Source organism: Ichthyophthirius multifiliis, assembly GCF_000220395.1.
Source record: "Ichthyophthirius multifiliis unplaced genomic scaffold scaff_1120509250287, whole genome shotgun sequence".
Taxonomy (NCBI): Eukaryota; Ciliophora; class Oligohymenophorea; order Hymenostomatida; genus Ichthyophthirius; species Ichthyophthirius multifiliis.
The window spans coordinates 10,407-31,745 of NW_004086896.1; the positions used below are offsets into that span (position 1 = coordinate 10,407).

At 18.7% G+C, this 21,339-nt stretch overlaps 6 protein-coding genes across 6 annotated transcripts, besides 10 other annotated features; 2 read left to right on the top strand and 4 right to left on the bottom strand. All coding sequences in view use genetic code 6, as the record gives it.

Annotated features, from left to right (window-relative positions):
• The first annotated feature begins 685 nt into the window (after positions 1-685).
• Positions 686-713: a microsatellite.
• Positions 714-868: 155 nt separating this feature from the next.
• Positions 869-3,294, bottom strand: IMG5_062800 (hypothetical protein; the record flags this gene model as incomplete). The annotated part of the gene is made up of 4 exons (XM_004036993.1): positions 869-1,172; positions 1,219-1,536; positions 1,581-2,851; positions 2,899-3,294. 4 exons carry the CDS (start codon positions 3,292-3,294, stop codon positions 869-871), a joined length of 2,289 nt encoding a protein of 762 aa, XP_004037041.1.
• A 457-nt stretch (positions 3,295-3,751) lies between these two features.
• Positions 3,752-3,796: a microsatellite.
• IMG5_062810 (protein translation factor sui1, putative) lies at positions 3,796-4,269 on the top strand (the record flags this gene model as incomplete). Its single annotated transcript, XM_004036994.1, has 3 exons — positions 3,796-3,859; positions 3,913-4,013; positions 4,126-4,269. The coding sequence occupies 3 exons, from the start codon at positions 3,796-3,798 to the stop codon at positions 4,267-4,269; spliced, it is 309 nt and encodes a 102-aa protein (XP_004037042.1).
• Positions 4,270-7,485: 3,216 nt separating this feature from the next.
• Positions 7,486-7,526: a microsatellite.
• A 212-nt stretch (positions 7,527-7,738) lies between these two features.
• Positions 7,739-7,775: a microsatellite.
• Positions 7,776-7,849: 74 nt separating this feature from the next.
• On the top strand, positions 7,850-9,940 carry IMG5_062820 (hypothetical protein; the record flags this gene model as incomplete). Its single annotated transcript, XM_004036995.1, has 3 exons — positions 7,850-7,879; positions 9,128-9,659; positions 9,801-9,940. The coding sequence occupies 3 exons, from the start codon at positions 7,850-7,852 to the stop codon at positions 9,938-9,940; spliced, it is 702 nt and encodes a 233-aa protein (XP_004037043.1).
• A 30-nt stretch (positions 9,941-9,970) lies between these two features.
• Positions 9,971-10,029: a microsatellite.
• Positions 10,030-10,237: 208 nt separating this feature from the next.
• IMG5_062830 (v-type ATPase 116kda subunit family protein, putative) lies at positions 10,238-11,650 on the bottom strand (the record flags this gene model as incomplete). The annotated part of the gene is made up of 1 exon (XM_004036996.1): positions 10,238-11,650. The coding sequence occupies one exon, from the start codon at positions 11,648-11,650 to the stop codon at positions 10,304-10,306; it is 1,347 nt and encodes a 448-aa protein (XP_004037044.1). The 3' UTR covers positions 10,238-10,303.
• A 1,538-nt stretch (positions 11,651-13,188) lies between these two features.
• Positions 13,189-13,234: a microsatellite.
• Positions 13,235-13,239: 5 nt separating this feature from the next.
• On the bottom strand, positions 13,240-14,960 carry IMG5_062840 (lmbr1-like conserved region family protein, putative; the record flags this gene model as incomplete). The annotated part of the gene is made up of 2 exons (XM_004036997.1): positions 13,240-14,080; positions 14,122-14,960. 2 exons carry the CDS (start codon positions 14,958-14,960, stop codon positions 13,240-13,242), a joined length of 1,680 nt encoding a protein of 559 aa, XP_004037045.1.
• Positions 14,961-14,963: 3 nt separating this feature from the next.
• Positions 14,964-14,993: a microsatellite.
• A 116-nt stretch (positions 14,994-15,109) lies between these two features.
• On the bottom strand, positions 15,110-15,471 carry IMG5_062850 (hypothetical protein; the record flags this gene model as incomplete). Its single annotated transcript, XM_004036998.1, has 2 exons — positions 15,110-15,234; positions 15,314-15,471. Coding segments are annotated over 2 exons (282 nt in total), but the record flags the coding sequence as incomplete, so codon positions are not given.
• Positions 15,472-15,556: 85 nt separating this feature from the next.
• Positions 15,557-15,608: a microsatellite.
• A 4,181-nt stretch (positions 15,609-19,789) lies between these two features.
• Positions 19,790-19,836: a microsatellite.
• A 204-nt stretch (positions 19,837-20,040) lies between these two features.
• Positions 20,041-20,094: a microsatellite.
• The last annotated feature ends 1,245 nt before the right edge of the window (positions 20,095-21,339 follow it).

Sequence of the window (21,339 nt, forward strand, 5' to 3'; positions counted from 1 at the left end):
TTTAATAAGTTTTTGTTCAAATCAAGTTATTTTAAATTTTTATTTCTAAATATTTTCTCTAATTTAATTACTTTAATATATTTTTAAGGACTATAGAAAGAGTTTTTATTTTGTTAATTTTAAATTTATTTATGTGTTACTATCTTTTAAGAAAATCCGAATTTGGCTGTTTCGTTCATTTCATCTTCAAGTTTTTTTGAAGATAAATTATTATTTTATGTCGTAATTTTATTACTTCTAATTAAATTATTTATATATTAAAGTTTTGGTTGTGAACTTTATCCTGTTTTACAATTGTATATTTTATTATTACAATCAGGTTTTATTTGTTATTCATTTAAATATTATTATAAAGTGGTATTTTTAAATTTATATTTACTATTTATATAAATTATATTTTTAGCTTTTAATGATTTTTGATTACTTTTAACGCAAAATATTAATCGAGAATTTATGATGTTATGGCTCTTTTCTTGATTAAAAAGATTATTTGTGTTTTTCGTAAAAATTTTTGAGACCTTTGGGATTAAATTATATTAGAATTCTAGTTTATTTATTTTTATAAAATAATTATTATTTAATGTTAATTAGATTTATTGATTTATGTTTTTTTATTTTTACTAATTTTCATTTTATTTATTAAATGAAAAATTACTCATAATAAATTTGATTGTTAAATTTTAATAAAATAAAAATAAAAATAAAAATAAAAAATATTTGAATTTAAATGAAATAATAATATTAATAAAATACTTTATTTTTTTTTGTTATTAAATAATTTAATCTTTATTTTTTTTTAATGTATTTATTTATAATAAAATTATAAAATAACCTTTTTTAATTATAAACATCAAAAAAAAAAAAAATCTCATTAAGCAATTATTTTTCTCTTTCTTTAAATAACCTTATATTTATATTTAAGATCATCAAAAATTTCAACTGAAACTTTAAACTCATCTAAATTTTAAGGGAAATTCATTAAATTTTTAGATAAAAAGACAATTCCTTCTCTATTTTTTCTTGGTTTTCTTCTGTAAATTCTAACTATCCAATTTTCACTAGTAAAAGCTTCTTCAAAGTAATCTAATTTAAAATTTTTTAGACCCATTTCTTAATTTCTAACAGTATCCCACCCTTTAGGTTTACCTATTGCAGTAAGAATTTCATTAAATCTATATATATATATATAAATATAAACTCTAAATAATAAATAATTACCTATAATAACTTAATCTATACATTAAGGAATTTTACATAGTAATAGAAGCTTATCCATCAATTTTATATTGTCCTCCTTTCCCATAAAAATCTTCTTCTTTGACATGAGGATATACTCCTCCAGCAATTCTGACCATCCAAAGGAACTTATTAATATCGTCTCCTGAAAAATAAGAAAATCCTCCAAAAATCATCAATATATAATCAACATCTAATTTATCACAAACTTCATAAGCATCAGATTCACTACTTGCAAGTGCCATAGCTACTGTTGCTATATGTGTATTATTCCATGTATTATTATCTACAAGTACAGTCCTTTTTATATATATTTATATATATTTTCTTTAATTTTTTTTTACCTATTTGACATTCCTGTAATTTAATATCCATAGTCCCACCAAGAGAGTATTTTTTCATCAGGCTTAGTATTCATTCTTAGCCAATAATAAGCTTCTCTAAAATCGTCTATAATTCTTCTATTTCCATACTAGTCTCTATTTGAGAGAATAATAGAAGGAGAAGAATAAGCTTCAGCTCCTGTAAAATTAGCATGAAGTATATATATAATAACTAAATAGGCGATAAGAAGTAAACCAAAGAATGATATAATAGGATCAGCAAGTTTTTTCTAACTTTTAGTTCCCAAAACAGAATTCCTAATAGATTTAGTGAACAATCTAACTGTCCAACTAACTCCTATACCTCCTACAATAGAAACTGCAGGTCCTAAAACTAGCAAAAGTCTAACCATAACTGAGGCAAAATAAACACTCAAAACTAGATATATAGCGACAAAAATTTTACCATAATTTGGTTTTTTGAAACAATAATAAAGTCCTACAGGAGCAAAAATAGTCAAAAAATGCAAATCGAAAAAAAAGGAAGACCATGTAGTAGCTTAATGCTCACTTACTGAAGCTATTATTGGAATATATTTTTTGGCATAAGTAGGGTCTAATAATGTCATACTTCTTCCACTCCATTTTGTTTTGCCTGTAATTAGCATGAAAATGAAAGTAACAAGAAGTATTATAGATATTCCTATTAAAAAGAATTTTTTTAAAAGCTAAAAGTCTTTCTAACTAACATATTCTTTTACAAAATTGATAAAAGCATGTATTTATAAAAATATAAATACTCCATGACTTGCCATATGTTCAGAAGAATAAATCGCTTGGAAACTTACAAAAGGGATTTACATTGCTAGTAAGGTTCCAAGAATATAAAATACATTATAGGCCACATAAATTTTATTTGAATAACGATCTGTGATTAATAAAAATATGACAAAAACTGGAATTATGTTTGTAATAAAAGCATAGCCTCCCCATGATGCTACCATAAAGAAATAACTTAAAGAACACATTAAGGACCAAAATATACTACCTGTATTTGCGGATTTTAACCATAAGTAAAAAGTTAAAATTAAAGCAAAAATCGATACGCCTTCATTATCATATGAACCTGCAACACTTCTAGACATATAAGTAGGCACTATGGAAATAAACAAAGCACTAAATAAGCCAGCATCAGATTTTCCTGTTACTTATTTGGTCAACAAATAACTTGCTATACTTGTAAACGCAGCAAATATTGGAGCTAAAAATACACATACATTTCTTATATCAACCTATTTATTTTAGTTTATATTTTTTAATTGTTATTTTTTGTTTTTACTGGCATATATAATTTATGTAAACTCCAATATATAGAACTTGCGGTAACCATTAGACCAGGATATAATGTACCTCCAACAGAACGACCTAATGGATACCAAGATTCGGAATCAAACCAATTCCAAAGCCCGTATATTCCATCTTAGTTAGTTACAAGAAATTATGTGGTTCGGTAATTAAACCAGGGGTCAAATTCATGGATTATGCTTTCGTAACGAATCACGGAATATACTCTTACTAATACTGATATTATGGATATTAAAAGAAGAATTGTCATTCGAAGGGCGGGGGCCCACATTACTAGAATTTGGTGAATTTTTAATCCTAAAGTAAAAGGATTTTAATTTTCGTCGTTTTGTTTTTTTTTTTGTTTGGGAGATGGAAGTTGTTGTTGCATTGGTTTTATCCTTTTTCTCTTTTTTTTTTATTTTAAAGAAAAGAATTTTTGCTTTATTTTTTGTTCAAGTGTATAAATTAATTTACATAAAAAAGATATTTTAATTTTTTTTTTTTATATAATTTATTTATTTTCTTTGCTTTTTTTAAAATATTATTTTTAATATTTTATTTATTTTCTTTATATAGATTTTTTATATTAATCTTCTAAAAACTTTTTATTAATATACTTTTTTTTTATAAATTAGAAAATATTTACTATAAAATTAAAAATTCATATAATCAACAATTATTAAATAAAATTTCTAAGTTTAAAAAAAACTAAATATATTAATTATATTATTTTTTGGATATACAAAAATATTATTTCAACTTTTTCTTTTTAAAAAAAAAAAACTAAAAGCAAATATTATAAAACTAAAAATATATACAAATAAAATAAAATTAAATAATATTTAATTAAAAAAAATATTAAAAAAAATAGTAAAAAGTAAAATTAAAAATGGACGATAAAGACGATTAATTCGGTGATGATTTTAACGAATTAGATGATTTTTCAATAATTCGTAAATATAAAAAAATGCACAGAAAAAATATATTAAAATATAAAAAAAATTAGACATTAGAGTATAATAAAGAAGAGGAAGAAAATGTTTTACAAGTATTGAAGGAATACCCCCGATTTTCGATTATAATAAAATTATTAAATACTGGAAAAAAGTAAATATTTTAATTTAAATAATATTATTTTGGAAATAAATTATAATTATAATTTATAAATATATATATAAATGTAAACTTTTAATTTAATTTAATTTTTTAAAATTTAAAGTGGCTTAATTGTAATGGTACCCTTGTAGAAGAAGATGGATAAAAAACTATTAGGTTAAATGGTGATCATAGAGAAAATATATCCAAATTTTTAGCAAACGAAGGTATTACAACAGAAGAAAATATAAGAATACATGGTGTTTGAAATTTTATTAAAACAAAATAAATAAAATTAATAATATTAAATATTAGGAGAAAAATAATAAATTATTATATACATAGAACAAAATATTATAAAAAGAAAACTAATTTTAAAAAATAATTAAAATTTTTTTATTTTCATAAATATTTTTTTTAATAAATTAAACATAATATAATCATATTTGTTTTTAATATTAAAAAAAAAAACAACAACAAAATAAAAATATTTAAAATCATTATTTTTATTCTTAAAGGGTATAATATTATGAAATAGCACTATTAACTTATAGATTTAATTAATTTTAGAACTCTTATTTAAGATTTCTTCTATAAAAAAATAATCCAACCATAAAAATTACCAAAGCAAAACAAGAAATGACAAAATAAATGATCAAATCGTTATATTTACTTCGAGATTATACATATTCCCAATGTTCACTACCGTCAAGATTCTCATTTTAACCTTAGTTCAATATTTTTGCACATTCTTCAATTTCTAGAGGTTTATGTAATGCATAACAAATAAATTCTTAGACACTTTGAAGTTATTTAAGATCACCCTTATTATATATATAATATAGATTTTTTTTTTAAAAAAAAAAATACTCTAAAAGGTTCTCCGTTTACAAATAATTAAGGATAAAATCTAATTCCTTGCACATTAAAAAGTTCATATTCTTCTCTAAGTAATTTATTATCATCAATAAGGATATTAGGATATTTCTTATACCAACTATCATGAACACATTGCTCTACTTATTATTAAAGTTTATTTATTTTATTTTATACAATTCCTTAAGAATATAGAATCGCTTGATCATGACATGCTCCATGAGCTGCTACATTTGGGGAAATACTATTATAGCATGTAAAGTAATATAAGGAATATTAAAAATAGGATTAAGGGATAGATTTAGCAACACATAATTCATCTAAAGCTTATAAAACTGAATCCTTTCCTTGCAAAGGGCCATTACCATCAGGATCTAAATGGCAGTATCTGCCAAAAGAAAGACATTAAGATGTAATATTTTAAGGTATAGTAGTCGCATCGTATGCTTATTAGCAAGTTTTATCACAATATTAATAAAAGACGAAATGAGGAGAAAATTTGGCTTGAGAGGTTTAAACAATTTTTTCGAAAAATCTTTTATTTTTTAATATCCATTATGTGCTTTTTTTATCTGAAGGTAACATCCAATATTATATATCGGCAATTCCTTAATCTTGTGGCTTTTTTATTAAAAAAAATATATATAAACTTTGATTTTTAATAAAAAAAAAAATACTTTGTTAAATTATACAGAAACCCATACTTGAGTATAATCTTAAACATATTTTTTGAGTTTATCACCGTCTTCTTTTTCTATTATTAATACTGGAATATTCAACTCATGGCCTGATAGATCATCATTTATTACATTTGGGTGTGGATGGGGTCTATTTTCCTTTTAAATTAGATGTTATCGGGATATAATTAGCATTTTCGCATGTGAATTTTCGGATAAAATTGATTTTTTTAAGAAATTACAACTTCCTGCTTCAGCTAGTAATATAGGTCTTTAATATTCTTGGTAATATTTTTCGTTATATAGGCGAACGTGACTACATGCTGTGATGTTTGCTTCAATCATACTAATGTTTCTTTCATATTTTAACTTTTCATCTATTTAATCTGTTTCTTGCCAATCTGGAAGGTCTAAAGCTAATTCTAATTTTCCGTTTACTTTATGACCAAAAGGTTGATGACCGAAATTTGCTAATCGGACTTTTATATCTATTTTTTTTATTATTTTTATTGTTTAATAATTTGTTTTTTAAAGAAATACATAAAGGTTAGTTTTCTAATACTGGCGATGTAACTATTAAATAAGTATCATTTGCTTAAATTTTATTTTAGGCAATAAATAATAGAATAAATGTGCTTATAAAGATGTTAGGCTGGTTTTTCAATTATATATATATATATATATGATATTTTTTTTAATAATTTTTTTTCCTATTATTTTTTTAGATATTTTTATTTTTGTATATTTCTTTAATTTTTATTTTCTCAAAGCAAAGATTTTTATAATTTTAATCTTATTTATTTCTTTTTATAGTTTTTATAATGTAAAAGAATTTTTTTTAAGCAAATGTATGGTATATGTATTTTATAAGTCTTACATATTATATTTTATTTAAAAAAATATATTGATAAATATTTAATATAAGAAATAAATACAATAAATAAAATATAAATATCAAAATAAATTTATTTAAACGCTAAAAAAGCAAAAAACAAAGTTACTATTTATGAATTAAATAAATATTTATTTTTATTATTTTTTAATATTATAACGAATATTAAAAATAATATGAAATAAATATAATAATGAATGCTTTAAATATATATTTTTGTTCAATAAAAGAATTTAAATCTTTCTGGTTATTATGTTTATAATGCTTATTGATTTTTTCTTCTATTGTAAGAATCTAATTATTATTAACTATATAATCTGTTATCTTATCTCATTTATCTTCTATGATCCATTTAACTTCTTCTAATTCCTGCATCACAATTTTATTACCATGGTTAATATGTATCGTTGCATTTGTAATGATTTTCTTTTTTTAAATTAAATTTTAAATAATTATAATTTTTGTTACCATGTACATCATCAAATTTATCCATACAAGTAAAATGTCTTTCTGAAAAATCCCAACATTATTTATAATCAAAGTGTTAAGAGTTCATTTTTACATTTAATTAAGATGAATAGGAATATTCCATTTTTATTTTTTATTTCTTGTTATTTATTTATTATAATATTTATGAAATAAAAGTATTTCTTTATATTTATATATTTTATTTATTTTCTTCTTTTTTTATTTTTTTTAATATTATAACTTTAAAAATGAACATAAAATAATTTTTGAATTTTTATTTCTAATATACAAAGTTTTATTTGATTATTTATTCTATTATTAATAATAAAGGTATATATAATTTATTTGTTTATTTATATTTAAATTAATTGATAGTAAAGAAAATTAATAAAAATATTAAAAAAGTTAAGATTTTGTAAGTTTAAATAAAGATTAATCAATAAAAAAGAATATAAATTTAATATATTATTATGCTTAAAAAAATATTAATAAGTATATATTTTTCAAAATATCTTGCTTAATTTATAAAATATAAAAAACTAATTTTTCTGAATATTTATATTTTAATTAAAAAAATAATTTATAAAATGAAATAATTGAAAAATAAAAATATTTTCAATTCAAATAATTAATTAGTAATATATTATTCTCAATAATTCTTATTAAATAAATATAAATAATTATACAAGTTATAATTAAGTGTTATTTCTTCAGATCATATAAAAAGCCAAAAATATAGATTTGAGAGTATTATTAATAAAAAAAGTATATTATTTTAATGAAAATACTCGCTATAAATAAAAAACCCTAAAATAAATTAATAGAAATTTTAAAAAATGAAAAATTGTTAAAGAAAGAAAATATTCTGAAATTACATAAGCAGTAAACAGGACGAAACAGGAAACAAATATAATTTAAATATTTAAAATATAATTATGTTTGATTGCTTTATATAAATTTCTACAGTATTTCTTATTACTCGATTTTATTAATTTAAAATATAGTTTATATATTTTTTTTAGAGGATAAAGAAATATATATTTTATTTTTTTAAATTTATTTGTATTCGATTTCTTGAAGTTAATTAAATTATTTTTATAATTAGTCTAATTTTTTTTGAATGAATTTATTTATAGACAAACATATAGAAATACTTTTGATTTATTATTATAAAATTAAAGAAAAATAAATTAATTTTTTTTTTAAAGAAATAAGTTTTCTAATGCACAAATTAAAGATATCATTAATCTTTTTTATATGATTTAAAAAAATCAAAATGAATAAATTATTTTGGAAAAACATCTTTGTAAAAAAAAATCTATTGAATATTTTTGGAATGAGTAATATTCATTTATATTTTTTCTTGAAGAAATTAATCGAAATTCTGTTTAAGATAAAGAGTTTTTGATATTAATAAAAATTTTCTATTTGAAAAGGAGGTTTATCTCCTTATTAGTCGCTTCTTCTTTTAAATATAATTTCTATAATTTTTTTTATTTAAAATATTAAATTTTATTAATAATGTTTTTGATAAAATAAAAAATTAAATAATTTAGTTTAAATTTAATAAAATAAAAAAATTATAATTAAGGGAATATAAAAATATATTTTTAATTTTAAAATAAAATAAATATTTATTTAAATATTCATTTTTAAAATAATTATAAGTACATGATAAATATTGTTTTTGCAAATTATACTAACTAAAGAATAAAAAATAAAAATATAATATAATGCTATAAATAAAAAAGATAATTTATTATTTAATAAAAATTTTCTATTTTTATATAATATATAATAAATTATTTATATTATTAAAATAAACTAATTCATAAATAAATATCCAAATAAAAAAATATGTTAAAATTATTTTCATTCCTAGCGATAATAATTTCTATATCTATATATAATTACAATCAAATCCCAATTTCTACTTAAATAAACTTTAAAGCGACACACACAGAACTAACATAAGAAGGAAAACTATTGAATTCTACTGGTTAATTAATAGAAACAGGATTTGCTCGTAAACATTTAAAATCTTAAATGAAGAAGATATATATCCTCATGTTTTAGGAAATAAAAGGTTAAACTTTTTAAGATATAAAAAATGGGATTATTTCAATATTGTGAATGATGATTTCTAATTGATTATATGTATTGCAGATTTAGGATATGTAGGAAACACTTATCTAATATATTATGATAATTAGACTGGAGAATTGCATTAGGTTGTTAATAATATATATAATTATTTCAAAAAACCTTAATTACCTTCTACTTCCAATTCTTTCGAAGGTTCTTATTTTTATAAAAGTGAAAATTTGGGAATTTCTGTAGAATATCAACATATTGGAAGTTAAAATGTGGCTAATATTTAAATAAGTTCGGCAAATCTGAATGCAAAATTAAGTCTATTTAAAGACGATAAACACGAAGAAGTTGTAATGGTAAGTCCTTTAAATGCTTAAGGTTCGATGTTTTATTATAATACGAAATCTTATTGCTTAAATGTTAAGGGAGAAGTAAATTTTAAGAATAAAATTTTTAATTTGGAATAGTTAAACAGTCTTGGAGGAAGAGATATTGGGAGAGGAGTTTGGAATTATTACTCTTTTTGGTTTTGGGCACATTTCTAAGGATTTACAAATGTGAATGGGAAAAAAGTTAGTATAGGAATTAATTTAGGAAATGGGTTTGAACATGAAAGTACTAATACTTATGAAGATTCAGTTATTTTAGGTGGTAGATTACATAAACTACATATTGTGAATAGAAAATTAAATGAAGATAATTTAAACGAGGATTTAGAATTATATACAACTTAAAAATAAGGAGCTGGAAGCTTTTATGCGAAATTTAAAATAAAAAATTCGAATTTAAAAGATGAAAACTACTTTGTTATTTAGTCGCATTTTAAGTAATATTTTGGAACTATTAGTGGATGGTTTATTGATGAAAATGGAAATAAAATTAGTTTTGAAAATATTTAAGGATTAAGTGAATATCATAAAGCTAAATGGTGATTTTTTATAAATATATATTTTTTTTTGTAGATTTTTTCAGTATTATTATTATTTTTAAATATTTTATTTAGTTTATTAATATTTTTAAAATTATGTTTTTATAAATAAAATAATATATACACTTCAAAAAATATTATATTTTTTTTTTTTGTAAAAAAAAAAATTATTTGATTTCATATTTTTAACTTTTTTAACTAGTTTAAATTTTCTTTTTATGATTTAATTAAATATTAAATTTTAAAAGTCTATATTTTATATTAAAATATAGAAATTATAAAATATTCTAATATTTAAAATAAAATAAGTCTAATAAAAAAAATACAAATAAATTTAATTAGATATTTTTTAAAAATAAAAAATCAATCATTCACCATACTAAACGCCTTGTATCTATTCCAATTCAAATAAAAAGGAAAAGGGCTTAAATAAAATTCCATCAGCTTTGTAAAATTTACTTTAAAACTCCACCCAATGTAATCTCAAAGTATGCAAAAAGCACTCCATAACATCCATACACATTAACACCCCAAATGTAACTCCCGAAAATACTAAAAAACCAACTACAATTCCTGCAGCATTAGCATTTTAAATAGCTCCTTCAAGTGTTTTTTGGAAAAAAACATGCGCCAATTAAGAATGTGCTAACGAAAGAGCCCATAATCTCAAATAAGAAGCTGTATGTGATATACTTCCGAGCACAAATTCAATACTTTCAATGACTTAATGCACAAGAATTTCCTAGAAATCGTCATCATGATTACTATTGTGAATTTCTTAGTTGTTTGTTTCTTTTTTTTTAAGCTCCTCTTATACATCAGATATTAAGTTTTCCTCATCATTTTATTTCAAAGGCTAATATTCATGATTTTCATGCTCACTTTTTTTATTCTTCAGATAAACAAAAAAAGGCTTTGGTAAAAGCATCAAAGGAACACATAGGAAAGCCATAGAAACTAAAAAACCTTAAAAATATTCCTACCCTTCTTTATTTATGCCAAAATGAATCAAAAGATTTTCATTTTCGCTTATTTTTCCACCTTTTAAACCTAAATTAAGCATCATATTAAGCAAAGAAGGAGGATTCTATTCTTTAAAATTGGTTGTCCATTTAAGAATTATCAAAAGTACCATATATCCGAAAGTGGAAAGCATAAAAAATAGCTAAGGTAAAAATTCAAAGAAAAAGTCAATAAGGTTAAAAGATAAACAATTATTAATTCCTTTAAGGAAAATACCTAAAATCATTTAAGAAACTCCCAAAACAATTGAAAGTTTCATTTTGAATGAATTGTAAAATTGCAAATTATTTTGCGAAACTAACCATACTGGGTCTAATCCAAATTTATATATACAGTTTTCGTCTTCTCTTTAATTTGTTTCTTCATTTTAATAACATGATCCTAATAAATTTAAAGGTAAACTCATGAAATCATTGTATATAAATCCACAAAAAATTGCAAAAAATCCCATTAAAGTAACCAAATATCTACATCTGTAAAGCATTTCACGTTCATTATTTTTGTTTGTTTTGTAAATTAAATATAATCCAAAATTTGCTAAAAGCATACCATGCCCAATATCCCCGAACATCACTCCAAAGAGAAAAGGGAAACTTACTATTGCGTATAGTCCAGGATTTATTTCCTAATATTTTGGAATCCCGTATGTGTTAACGATTTCTTGGAAGGCATAAACAAATTAATTATTCATAATTTTTGTTGGAGGTGTCAAATTGTCCACATTTTCAATTATATGCATTTATGCAGGTGATTGATTTTACTCTTGGTATTTATTTAAATGTGCAAAAATAAATTCTTCTTGTTTTTTTGGAAGCCAAACCAATCCTTTTAAAATTGAATGCGTACTTTTAGTTAGATTAAGGTGATGGTAAATGTTTTTTTCTCTCAATATAGTGTAATAGTAATAATCGAGGAGTGAAATTTCGTCCGTTTTAGTTAATAAAAGGTCAAATTATTGCTCTAATTCATTATTTGTTAAACTTAATATTTCTTTGCTTTTCTAGTATTAGATTTCATTTTATTCTAAATCTTGCTATTAATGTATATCTGTGTATATATGAGCATCGAAAACTTAGCATATTTTTTTAAGTTTTTCATTTAAAACTCGAGATTAGGAAGTATTAAAAATCAATTAAAAAAATGACTTTTTTAATTCTTACTGAGGGTTATGAGGATTCAAAATATGCATATTAGGATAATCAATATCCTTCATAATTACCAAGCAATTTCCTTTAGATTAACGAAAAACAAGTTTATAAAAACGGGGTCTATCTACAGTATTTATTGTTCCTGTTATTTTTCCAATACAAACATTTTCTTCAGAATTATTTAAATTTTGAATATTTTCTAAACAAGCTCTTTATTCGATTAAAATATTCATTTACTTTACTATTTCTTATATTGCATTTAAGTTGTTTTCGATATTTTTTAACTATTTATATTATTTTAAATTTTTTGTTTTTGTTTTTTTACATTTTAATTTAATTTTAATTCGATATCATCTATTTATCTTTCTTTAGCAAATTGTACTTATTTTTATTTCTTTGCGTGTATTTCTAAATAATCTTGGATATTACTAGATGCTAGATTTGAGTTTATACCTTGTTATTTCATGTATGTGTGTATTTATTTTATTTTGCTTAGTAATTCATCCTATCTTTTAATATTATTAAAAAATGGTCGGTTGAAATATGGGGTTTAAGAATCTGCATCTATAAAATGAAGAATATTTAAATCTCCTAATTAATTTAATAAATTATATGCATTTTCTCTAGGTATTAAAAATTAATATAAGTTCATCTCCTCCGAACGGAAAAAACTCGACATATTTGTATTTTTTATTTTTTTTAAATATTTTTTTTTAAAGTTTTATAATGGAATAAGTAATATTGTTTTTTTTTTAATTTTTATTAAAATAAAAGAAACATGTAATTTTTGTAAAATAATTAAGTCTCTTGTTTAATAATATTTATTGTATATTTTTATTTGCTATTGAATTTATATCTTTTAATTTTTTTATTTCATGCCCGTTTTCAAAATTTAATTATATTGTTTAATTTATGTTTTTCATAAATTGCTTTTTAAGTTTTTTTTTTTTTCTTAAATATCGTTTTATAATATTAATAAACAAAATTAATCTTTTTTATTTTATTTATATGTAATTTTAATTAATTGTTAAAATTTGATTTATATAAAAATCAATTTAAAAACAATCACATATTTTTCAAAAAATTAATAAAATAAATTATAAAAAATATAATTTTATAAAATAAATAAAAATCATTCTTTATCAATCAATCTTATAAAATATGAACTTCTATCGATTTCTACATGTTAAGGTTATGAATGAATTTTTCCTTCTTCTTCCATTCTTGCTTCTCTAACGATTCCAAAACCTTCCCCTATTAATTACTAATTGAAATCTTCACTAAATTTAAATACTTAAAGTCCAATTAAATTTAAAATTCTATTGTAAAAATTAAGATAATGTAATAATACAAGTACAACCATTACAGCAGGAAAAGTTAATGTGAAATGTTTACCTAGAATTGGAATGTTTTCAACATCCCCAAGTACATTATTTATTTGTGTATTTTTAACATTTATCATGTCAAGAAAATTATAACATAAAGGGACTGTAGTCCTTGTTAAATTCACACAAATAAATAATAAACTACCAGCATCAGTATTATTATTAGAATATAATCCATAAAAACCGCTAATCTTATTTTTAAAAAGCCCGTATTAAGATTAAAAAAGCATGAAAAAAATAAGAGCTAAAATAAAAATATGTAAATAAAATACATCTATTTAATACTACTAAAACATATTAAATATGTATGCTAAGGCAGAGTATTATTTATCATAAAAAAGACTAACTTCACTTTCTAAAATTATTAAAGAAATTATATAAAATAATACAATCCAGACTATTTTCATTTAACTTTTCCATTAAATATACCAATACCATTATAAAGTATTTCTTAATTCTGCCATCCAACCTCTATGAGGTCTATAAATACTCGAAAATATTTATTAATCTTCCAAATTATATTAACTATTTATTACATCTTATACCCAAAAAGCCTCCCTTAATAATAAATTCATACTATTTCTTGATCTATTTTTTTTTTATAAAACTATTATTTATAATTAATATACCTTTTTATTTCTCCTAATAAATGTTTTATTTATGTTCTAAGTTCAACTATATATTCAAAATTATATTCAGGGACAGGTGATGATTTTAAAGAACTCTATTTTGCATTTCTGAGTTCTTGAATAACTTAAGTAGAAATTGCTTCTGGAATAAAATTTATAACATTTTCGCAATAGTCGAGTATTTCTAAATTATCTCTTTCAACATTTTTTATAAGGACTATTTTTTATAATAAATCCAAAAGGTTTTATAAAGAACTTTACTGATCTTATTTCAATTATGCAACTTTGAAGTATATATACTTTAAATGCATGTCATTATTAATTGTTTTTAATTAGGCTTTTGGAATTGCAACTAATGAATAAGATAACATTACTATTATTTAAAATATTCCACTAGAATTTGAAAGAGCTTTTAAAAAAGCAAAAATATCTAAATTATCAATAAGTTACCATGCATATAAAACATAAATAAACCCTAAGACTATAGATATTAATAATATAAAATATGTTCCACTTTTTTTAACTGTGGATTGCCATTTTTTTTATTAATCTAAATAACCTGATTATTAGTAACTTTATAAGATTGGAATTATTAACCAAGATAGTAATTGAAGAGTCCAATATAATGAAAAAGTTATGTTAGAAGTCTACTCTAAATTATTTATATTTAAAGATAAATCTTAAGGAAAATATAATAGTTAAGAAAAACATACAAATAAAGATACATATGTTATCAGTTAAACAAAATACGATACCTCTTTATTACTGTATGAATATATAAAGTAAATAAAAAATATTGACAAAACTATGAATTATGTGTATAATTATTCTTCTTGCATATTTAATTTATTTTATAATTTATTTTCTAATTTTTATTTTGATTTATTTAAAAAAAACAAATGCAAATTTATATTTTAATATTTTTTTATTTTTTATTTTTTTAATAAGATAATTATTATTTTATTATTTTTTTGATTTTTGATTTTTTTCAATTTTTAACATAACCAAGAATTTTGCCTGCTTTTTATATGTCGACACCTCCACATTTTCTATCTAAGCAGAATTCGACATATTTCTTTTCAGACATTTTAAAGCAGTTTCTTAAGCAAAGTTCTAAAATTTTATAATTAAAAAAAATTATTCATGAAAAAAAACTAAAAAATCTTATAATAATTATAAATAATATTATTACATTATTCAAGTCCTGATTGTCCATTAATTAATTAATCTCTTAAAATTTACTAATATTAAACATGTTTTTCTTAATCATTTGGACCTTCTTTCATTTTTGGGAACGATTCAATAAAGTCAAAATAGTGTATATGGGCTTTATGTACTGGGGTATGAACAATTTATGCAGTATTCATTAAATAAAATTGAATGTATATATTTTTTTTTCCTTTAATTTATTTATCAAAATTTAGTAAAAATATTTATTTAATATAAAAAAATAATAATAAATTTAATATAAATATAATAATATATTTTTATATCTAATATTAATTTTTGTTATAAATAATAAAATTAAATATTATAACATTTTCTTTATAAAAATGAATATAAAAACTATTTTTTTAATTATTTCATTTATATTTTTCTATTAATTTGATATAATTATTAATCATAGTTTTGTTTTCTCCTAATAAAAAAGGACTTAGAAATATATTAGAATTGAAATCAATACATTTAATAATAATATTTATTTCACATTTAATTTATTATTCATTTTCTTTGATTTCTTATATTCTAATACATTATATCCATTAAGCTATTTTTTAAAATTTAATTTTTATATATTTAGAATAAAATACCGATTTCTTCGTTTTTTTAAATAAATTCATTTATATCTTCAAAAGTATATTTTATAATATAATGAATATTATTTTATTCTTATTTTATTATCTTCATTTTGTATAAATAACTTATATATTTCATTCCTGAATAATATCTTTGAAAATAATAGGTGTCTTTAATTATTTATTAATTATCTTCTTCTTATTTTAATATGGTATAACTTTAAAGCTTTTTTTTTTTTGAATAATAAAAAAAATATTTTATCAATTTTATGTATATATTTTTTAATATACTAACTAATTCCATTCTTATCTATTTTCAGTAAGCTAAAATAATACTTCTTATGCCGATGTTTTCAGGCAAAAAGAAATTTTTTTAAATTTGTCTTCAGATTATTATTATTTTATAGATATTTAATTATCTAATTCATATATATTTTACCATTAATCTTAATTTTAATCTAGAATTTATATAAAATCTTCTAAAACATAATTTTTATTTAGATTTTTGTTATATTCAATATTTTTTAATGGACTAGGTAAATCTTAATATGCTTCTATATTTTAAACAAGTAATTGTTTAGGCACATTTTATGGTTTTACAAATTTTATATATTCTTCAAAACTTTTATCATCAATAATTAATTATCGAGAAATTTTATTTAAGTTTTATTAATGAATTTCAAAATAAGTTTTAAATAATTTTAAAGCATATTTTTTGCATTGTTTTGGTTATTTTTTTAATATATGAGCCTCTTTATTTAATTTTTTTTTATTTTTAAATATTTTATTTTACTAAAATTAAGCTTTTTTATATTCTAAAAAGTAAGAGAGCAATAAGCATCTATGAATAATTAAGCAGCTTTGAAATTATATATTAATGTATTTATTTTTTTATAAATGAAAATAATATTTTTTTATAATTAAATTTACAAGGATTTTTCTCTAAGTCCATTAAATCTAAAACAAGTTTTAAACCTTTACAACATACTATATGCACATCATTATTATAATCTTTTTAACACATTAAAGATATTTCGATTATTCCTTTTAGTTTATTTTATCCCTTTTTTACACATTATATTTGCTAATTTTTTTTTTTTTTTCAAATATATACATTTAAAATTAATGGTATAAACGCTGTACATAGGATAGGCTTTTCTATAAAATAAAAATCTCTAAATTTTCTATTTTTTTTTTAATATAAATTAATTTTTACAAAAAATAAAATTAACTAAAATCTATATATTGAATTTTCTTAGTTAATATTAAGTTTTTCTAATATTTAAAGCATTTATTATTCATATTCATTTTAAGGTATTAAAGTTACCGAGTCTCTTATTTATTGATTTTTTTCTAATTAACCATCTTTTAATGAATCTATTTTTTCTCTATAATAATCTTATATATTATGTTTTCTGAATTCCTCTTTTTTTTTAAAAAAAAAAAAAAATTAATTAATAATTTATACTATACTTTACCAAATATATTTATAAAATCAAGAAATTCCCAAATTTATTATTCTTAATAATGCTTAAATAAAAAATTGAGAAATTCTAAATTATAAAAATAAATATTTATTTTAATTAATATTAATTTTTAAACCATTTAATTGATTTTTTCTTTTTTCTATAGTTTTTTAATTCATGGAACCTATCAATTTTTTTTTAGGAAAATTATCAAATTAAAGTTATTTATATTTATAATCAAGCTTAATATAATAAATAATAAACATTTTTAAAATAAAAAAGATATTAATACTTTTATTTTCAAAGTTCTAAATTAAGAATAGCGCCTTTATATTTAATAATTAATCATATTAGTAGTTACTTTAATATAATACAACTAAAAGAAATTTATAAATGACTATAAAAAATATATTTATATTTACTGTAAATTATTCTCTATTGTTTTCAACATTTAATGTGTTTTCGATTTCAATATTTTAAATTGTATTCATATTTTATATATTATAATAGAATTCTTGCTTTATTTTTTGATTTATTTTATATTATTCTGATTTAAAAAGATTGTTAGAATCTCTGTTTATATAAGTATCTTAGTTTTCATTTTTATCTATATCATGTTCACTATAAAACAAAAGTTAATCTAAATCTCCATAAGATTTAATTTTTCTCATTACATTTTTAATCATTTAATTAGATATTATTTTTTATTTATATTAAATAATTTATCTCAAAATAATAGTGTTTGTACTTAATATTAAAATATTAATATATAAAAAGAAATTATAATTATTTTTCATAAATAATTATAAAGTTTATTTTATATAATTTTATTAATATTCAATATAATAAATAAATATAATATAAAAAATATGAAATAATAAATTTGTGATTTATAATAATAATATTTTTTAATTTTAAAAATAATAAACTAATTTAATTCAAAACTCTAAAAAATTACTATTTACTTTAAACATATTACATAATATTATATAAAACTTTTAATATTTTAGTATAATCAAATATATAAATTAATTATTATAAAAATCCTTATAATATATAAATAAACTAAAAAAATTAGATTTTTTTTCAGGAATATAATTAAATTAAAAATTATATAATTATTGAAAAACATTTAAGTATTAATTAATCTAAACAATTATTTTTTAAAAAAATGAATTTGCCTAAAAAATTAATATATTAAGGAATATAAATTGTAAAGGAATCAAATTATAATATTTTACATAATTAGCTAGTTTATTATATAAAAAAATTATTATATATGATTAAAAACAGACCAAATTTAATTGAATAATTAAAAAGCTAAATTAGTGTATTCATAGATGCAAGTTGGAAAAATCTAGAAGATATATTCGCTTTGAAAAAATTAGTTATTTTATTAAATTTACATCGCATACTAAACATTACATATTACTTTCATTAATATAATCATTAATAATTTTATGATAATAAAAAATATAGAATTGAATTTTAAGGATACTTTTTTGAAGAAAAAAAATAAATAAATATAAATAAAGATATTTTTTTAAATTATATATAATCTTAATAACCTTAAAATAATTAAATTGAATAATAAATTAATTAAATCGAAATTATAGTTGCTTTTATATCTAAAATATTATATAATAAATACAAACAAAAAACTATTTGCTATATTTTAGGTTCATTTTATTCGGGAACGTAAATTAAATGCTTTTCTGATGTCGATTTGGCTATTTTTATAGAGAATGAAGATTAAATTTATTAATATTTATATGATTATTTCACTGTAAATTAAGATTATAAATAATTTTTTTCAATTAATTTTATTAAAAATACTAAGGTCCCTATTCTTGAATTTAATTGTAGTTTTTAACTAAAAATAGATCTTTCTTTTAATAATTTTAATGCAAAAAAAAATACAGAAATAATTTATTAATTTATAAGTTATGATGATATATTTAGATAACTACTCATTATTGTAAAATTATGGGCTTATAATAATTAAATTGGGGGAAAATATTCATTAAATTCACATTGCTTATCAATTATGACAATTTTTTTCTTGTAATAAAAAAATTTATTGCCTTAAATTGAAAATAAATTGGATTAAAAATAAGAGTATTTAATAAAAATTTAATAGCAAAATTTAAATGAATTATTTTATTAATTTATTGTAGTTTTATCATGATTATGTATTTTCATAAAATTTTAAATAAGTAATAAATATTAAGTAAATTTAAAAATAATGATATTCAATTTTTCGATTCTAAGAATATTTTATATATATAAGATTCGAGTGATCCGACAGTATTTATTGGACCAAAATATTTATTTGATAATGAAAATTTTAAAAATATAATATCTTTAAATTTAGAAAATCTAAAATAATTTAAATAAAATAATGATTATAATATATTAAATATATTATTTAATTAAAATATAATATAATAAATTTTGGATTTTTAGTAATAACAAATATAAAATACTTAATGATTATTTCTAAGGCTAAAATACAATGTTATATAATAAACTTTTTAAATAATTTGTTATGTTTAATTCCAAAAAAAAAATGTATATTTATAAAAAAAAAAATATTACAAAAATAAAATTTAAATAAATTAAATAAAAATTTATTGAAAAATAATTATTCTATAATAATATATATATATATATATATATATATATATATATATATATATATATATATATATTAATAATGTTTTTCAAAATAAAGATGTCTTTTTCATAAGACTTATAAAAAGTTAACTCATCTAACTATAACTTTATTATAAATTTTTAAAGATAATATCTATAATTAAAATAAAATACAAATTATAAACGAAAAAATTAAAACATTTTCAAAAAAGAAGAATTAGAGAATAATTAAAAAAAATATATTTAATTGTTATTTCTATTTATTTTTTTAAATATTATTAAGATTAAAAATAAATAGATATAACAATTATTAAATAAATATTTCTATAAGATATTTATTTATTTGATCCTATTAAATATTTCGGTGTATTAAAAATAAAACGATTTAAATGAAAAAGTAAAAGATGAAAGATTATCAAATATATTTAAGTCAAATTGAAAATTAATATTATAATCGCACTAATAAAACTAAAATACTTAATAATAATAGTTTTACTAATATTAAGAAGAGTTAGTAATCATTATTTAATAAATTTATCTCATATTAAAAAATTTAATGATATTTATTTAAATATTTTTTTAACTAAAAATAATAATAATATAATTATAATAAAAAATTAAGTAAAAAAATAATTATGAAACGATTTGTAAAAAAAATCAAATTAAAAATTTAATAAATGAATAGTAATCTATAAAATAGTAAATAAATATAATATTAATAGTTATAAAAATTGGAATAACAAGTAAATTAAAAGAAATAGGTGTTTGAATAATAACAATAAAAAAAATTAATTAATAAAAAATAATCTTAAAAAATTTGTAAAGCGAAAAAAGATAGATTTTAAATACTTAAATTAAATAATCAAATAAATTAAAAAAAGGTAAAAGTTACATAGTAATAATAATAGTGTTTTGATAAAACTAAAAATACAAAATAGCAAATATAAAATAACTATTTAAAATAATTATTAAAGTCATTTTCAAGAAAAATAAAATTTAAAAAAAATTAAAATATTTTAAACGATTAATGTTCATATAAACACAAAAATTTACATATTACTTATGCTCAAACTAAAATTAGAATTAATATAAAATATGCACTTACTAAATGACAAAATTTATTATTTTAAAATAATAATACTTCTATAAATTTTTAAAAGCTACAATATAATAATTTATTATAAAATTTAAAATTAATTCCAAATAATAATAATAAATCCATATATTTTAATAAATAATAAAATATAAATAATTATTAGAATAAAATATTAAAAACCATTTTCTAAATAAAAATAAAGTAA